The sequence below is a fragment of the Engraulis encrasicolus genome, chromosome 19 (assembly GCF_034702125.1).
Source record: "Engraulis encrasicolus isolate BLACKSEA-1 chromosome 19, IST_EnEncr_1.0, whole genome shotgun sequence".
Classification (NCBI taxonomy): Eukaryota; Metazoa; Chordata; class Actinopteri; order Clupeiformes; family Engraulidae; genus Engraulis; species Engraulis encrasicolus.
In genome coordinates this window covers 51,308,676-51,313,675 of record NC_085875.1, presented here as the reverse complement: position 1 = coordinate 51,313,675, position 5,000 = coordinate 51,308,676, and the positions used below count along the sequence as shown (strand labels likewise).

At 53.4% G+C, this 5,000-nt stretch overlaps 1 protein-coding gene across 1 annotated transcript in view; it reads left to right on the top strand.

The window, feature by feature from the left end:
• Positions 1 to 5,000, top strand: part of syne2b (spectrin repeat containing, nuclear envelope 2b) — a 209,266-nt gene that overhangs the window by 64,878 nt on the left and 139,388 nt on the right. The window contains exons 57-58 of the mRNA XM_063223948.1: positions 426 to 485; positions 926 to 5,000. The exon at positions 926 to 5,000 is cut by the window's right edge and continues 920 nt beyond it. Coding sequence (XP_063080018.1) covers positions 426 to 485; positions 926 to 5,000 — 4,135 coding nt within the window. The remainder of the gene's footprint in view (positions 1 to 425; positions 486 to 925) is intronic.

Sequence of the window (5,000 nt, the reverse complement as noted above, 5' to 3'; positions counted from 1 at the left end):
TACTCATGAACGGCCATCCGGGTACTTTGCTCTGAAATTGGCGTTACGCCCCTTTATGGGTTAATACAAACCGAATGCCACATTGACATGCTACATCGGCTAGCCTAAATGAACACATTCCATGCTTCAGCCACGGCTGTTTGGCTATATTATTTGAACAGCCGGCAACACAACACGTTTTCGGCATATTGCGCGTGAACAACAGGTCTTTATCTTTCGTTTATTAAACCCCAACATCACCAATTGACTTGCATGGGTTGTTTTCCCCCACAAATGGGCGTAACGCACATGGAAAACGTCACGCCGTTCATGAGTATAAGAAAGGGACATCGTTGTGGCTCTGTGAGTCAGCTCTGTAAATGTGTAAACTGCAAAAATGTGCTGTGTGCAGTACACTGACAATGAGGTGATTTATTTCCATTCAGGACATCGCTGAACAGAAGCGTAAGGAGGCCATAAGACTGTCCCAGGAGATTGAGCTGCGGGTAAATACAAATAAACAAACAAACACCTTGACCTTACATGTCTTCATGTAAATATAAACGACACTCACTGTAATTACGAAGACCTCTTACTGTACATTCAAACACTTCTTACTGTAAATACAAAACACACACACACCTCACTGACACACACACACAAACAAAATATTACTGTAAATACAAACAGCACTTCCTGTAAATACAAACACACTGTGACTACATAGACATCACTTGCTCTTCCTGTTCTGCACTCTTCTTTTCATCTTTACACATCTCTCTTCCTTTTGAAATGAGATTTCATGTGAGCAGTCAGATGTTTACACGTGTCATGCAGTGGTGTAGCATAGTGAATTGTAAATGACATGTCAATAAGCAATTCCTGTTGTAATTAACCCTTACTGTTCCAATGTGTCTCTCCCATGTACGTTGTATCATGTGTGTAGTTCCCTATTGAGAAAAGCTCCAGCCCCATGCTGTTCACCTCTGTATTCAGCCAGGCCGACCGTGAAGCCTTTGGCCAACAGGGGTCTCCCTCTCCAACTAAAGATACTCTCACTGAGGCTGAGCAGCCGGAGCAGGAACAACAGGGCACAGTTGGAGAGACAAGGCAACAGGTGCAACACGCTACAGTTCAGCAGCAAATGCAGCTGAAAGGAACTATGGAACACACAAAACAGATGCAGCAGGTCACAGTTGAAAAGACAACACAAGTGCAACAGGGTACAGGTGAACCTCCTGTCCAGAAGGGGGGAGTCCGATCCGCGATAGAGGCTCCCACCCACAGGCAGGTCACCATAATGATCAGTGGAAACGAGGAGTACAGGAAGGAGAAGGAGAAGCACGAGCAGCAGGAGAAGCAGCGAGAGCAGGAGGAGAAGAGGAAAGAGGAGAAGAAGAGAGAGGAGGCGTGTGCGGTGGGAGCCATGCTGTGGGAGATGCAGCAGGAGATCCAGACGTCTGGAGTTGCCGCCGCTGCAGCTGCCGCTAAACACAGGAGGGGCCTGTCACCTGACAGGACACACACACCTGAGCAGAGGAGGGGCTTATCACCTGAGCGGGCACTCAACCCTGAGTCAGAGCGTATGGTAGAGACTGAGATGAGGCGAGGGGATGGGGAGTGGCGGGTGGTGCCCATCAGTATGGAGGCAAAGCAGGAGAGGCAGCAAGAGAGGAGCGTTTCTGCAGAGAGGCCAGCAGAGGGCAGTATTATTGAGGGCAAGAGAACACAGAGACATGAGGTGGAGGAGGATGGCCAATACATAGAGACTGAGACAGGCAGAGAGAGGAGAGGGACACATGAATACCGGGATGTTCAGTACATGGAAACAGAGATGAGCAGAACGAGGGGAATCACTGAGAGAACGCTAGTCGAGAGGTCTGACCAGGAGGTAAAGATGCGCAACAAAGACACCAGCGGAGCGTCACCCAGGCCCAAGAGGAGAGTGGCGTCCCTCATTCTGGATGAAGACAGCGTCCACATCCAGAGCACAGGACACCTGGACACCTGTGCAGGGGACCTGGAGGATACCACAGCTGCGGACATCGCTCGACTGGTGGCCTCAGGCTCCACCGGCATGGCTTTGCCCACCATGGCTAAGGACACGGAGACTCGCGTGTCAAGGACCACTCAGGGCGTGGTGCAGGGAGTGGCCCAGGCGGAGGCATGTGTTGGTGGGCTAGAGAGAGGCGCGTCCCCCTCGAGGGCTTCGGGTGTGTCAGCGGCACCGCTGGTACAAACGGCACCCGGGGCTCCTGCAGGCGGTTGGACCGGAACCAACGGCCCCGATGGGCGTCCCCGGGGGATGGAACACTTCACGACGAACAACGGGCCGCGTGACATGCAGCAGCAGCGCTACCTCGTCCTGGAGCAGCCCACACTGCGCCCCCCTGTGGCTGCCAGGCCGTCTGTAACAAGACCGAGCTCCCTCTCGGAGGATGTCATCCTGGAGCTGCCCGGAGAGGCAGAGAGGATCCTTGGAGAAAGAGATGAGGAGGAAGCGGGGCCACAGAGGGACAACCCTGGTCCTGGTCCTGGTCCTGCCCCGCCCACCCGGAGGAGGAAGGTTCTGGAAGGGCAGGAAGGTCAAACAGGTGTCAGGGGTCAGAAGGACCAGGTCAGCCAGGATTTCCTCATGGGCATCAAAAACGTAATTCTACTCCAGACAGAATCCGGAACCTGGACGGAGGTAGACGTGTTCTCACCTTCAGACACATGCAAGGATAAGCCCATGGCCCCAGTGCGAAGGCGCAAAGACACTGAAGAGTTGAGACACGGTACACAGCCAGAGAGAGGGGCCGAGAAGGAGGCTGAGAGGCATCCAGAGAGCATGGGCATCAAGCAAGTAACTCTACTACAGACAGAATCCGGAATCTGGTCAGAGATAGACCTCACCACACCTTCATACACGTGTGACGAGAAGCCTAGTGGCACTGTGGGTGGCCAGTTGGAGGAGAAGAGGGAGGGAGGGCAGCCTATGGCACCAGTGCGAAGGCGCAAAGACACTGAAATGTTCGGCCACCATACACAGCCAGAGAGGCAGCCAGGGAGAAGGGCTGAGAAGGACCAGGTCAGCCAGGATTTCCTCACGGGCATCAAAAACGTAATTCTACTACAGACAGAATATGGAAACTGGGAGGAGGTAGACGTGTTCTCACCTTCACACACGCGTAAGGAGAACCTTGAAGCTATTCTAGAGGGCCAGAAGAAAGACAGGGAGGCAAGGCAGCCCATGGCCCCAGTGCGAAGGCGCAAAGACACTGAACAGTTGGGCCACGGTACACAGCCGGAGAGGCAGCCAGAGAAGGAGGCGGAGAGGCATCCAGAGAGTATAGGTATCCAAAACGTAATTCTACTACAGACAGAATCCGGAAACTGGGAAGAGGTAGACGTGTTCTCACCTCCACACACGCGTAAGGAGAAGCCTGAAGCTAGTCTAGAAGGCCAGAAGGAAGAGAGGGAGGCAAGGCAGCCCATGGCCCCAGTGCGAAGGCAGCCAGGGAGAAGGGCTGAGAAGGACCAGGCCAGCCAAGATTTCCTCACGGGCATCAAAAACGTAATTCTACTACAGACAGAATCTGGTACATGGGTGGAGACAGACGTGTTCTCACCTTCTCACGCGCGCAAAGAGAAGCCTGGAGCTAGAGGTCTAAAGGGCCAGAAGGAAGAGAGGGAGGCAAGGCAGCCCATGGCCCCAGTGCGAAGGCAGCCAGGGAGAAGGGCAGAGAAGGACCAGGTCAGCCAGGATTTCCTCACAAGCATCAAAAACATTATTCTACTACAGACAGAATCTGGTACATGGGTGGAGAAAGACGTGTTCTCACCTTCACACACGCGCGAGGAGAAGCCTGGAGCTAGAAGTCTAGAAGGCCAGAATGAAGAGAGGGATGCAAGGCAGCCCATGGCCCCAATGCGAAGGCCGACAGGGAGAAGGGCAGAGAAGGACCAGGTCAGCCAGGATTTCCTCACGGGCATCAAAAACGTAATTTTACTACAGACAGAATCCGGTACATGGGTGGAGACAGACGTGTTCTCACCTTCACACACGCGCAAGGAGAAGCCTGGAGCTAGAGGTCTAGAGGGCCAGAAGGAAGAGATGGATGCAAGGCAGCCCATGGCCCCAGTGCGAAGGCACAAAGACACTGAACAGTTGAGCCATGGTATACAGCCAGAGAGAGGGGCCGAGAGGGAAGCCAGACAGGATTTCCACATGGGCATGAAAAACGTAATGCTACTACAGACAGAATCTGGAACCTGGACGGAGGTAGACGTGTTCTCAGAGGATATCAGTATTGCTGAATCAATTACGGTCACAGAGCTCTCTGAAGTCCTACCTACACCACCAGTGCGGAGGAAGAAGGACAGAGCAGACCAAATAAGCCTGGCTGAATCTGTGACTGATCTCACAGAAGTGCTTCCCACTCCACCAGTCAGGCGGAAGAAAGGAAAGGACGGTGACCAAATCAGCCTTGCCGAATCCTTCACCGACCTCACAGATGTCTTACCCCCACCACCAGTCAGACGAAAGAAGGAAAAGGCAGCAGATCAGATAAGTCTTGCTGAATCTATCACTGATCTTACAGCTGTTTTGCCGCGAGCGCCGAGCAGAAGGCGCAAGGACAGGTCTGACCAAGTCAGCCTTGCGGAATCGATGACCGATCTCACCAGCATCCTACCCACACCGCCGGCCAGGCGAAAGAAAGGAAAAGACGGCGATCAAATCAGCCTGGCTGAATCGATGACTGATCTCTCTGAAGTCCAGCTGCCAGCTGCACCCATCAGAAGACGCCGATCCCAACTTGGCGATCGGATGAGCCTGGGTGACTTCGACATTCTTCCAACTCCACCGGCCCGGAGGAAGAAGAAGGCAGGGGATCAGATCAGTCTTGCAGAGTCAGTGACGGATCTGTCAGAGGTTTTGCCCACACCACCAGTCAGGAGGAAGAAGGAGCGGGCAGCAGACCAAATCAGCCTTGCTGCTGAGTCCATGACAGATCTCTCTGAAGTGCTTCCCACTCCTC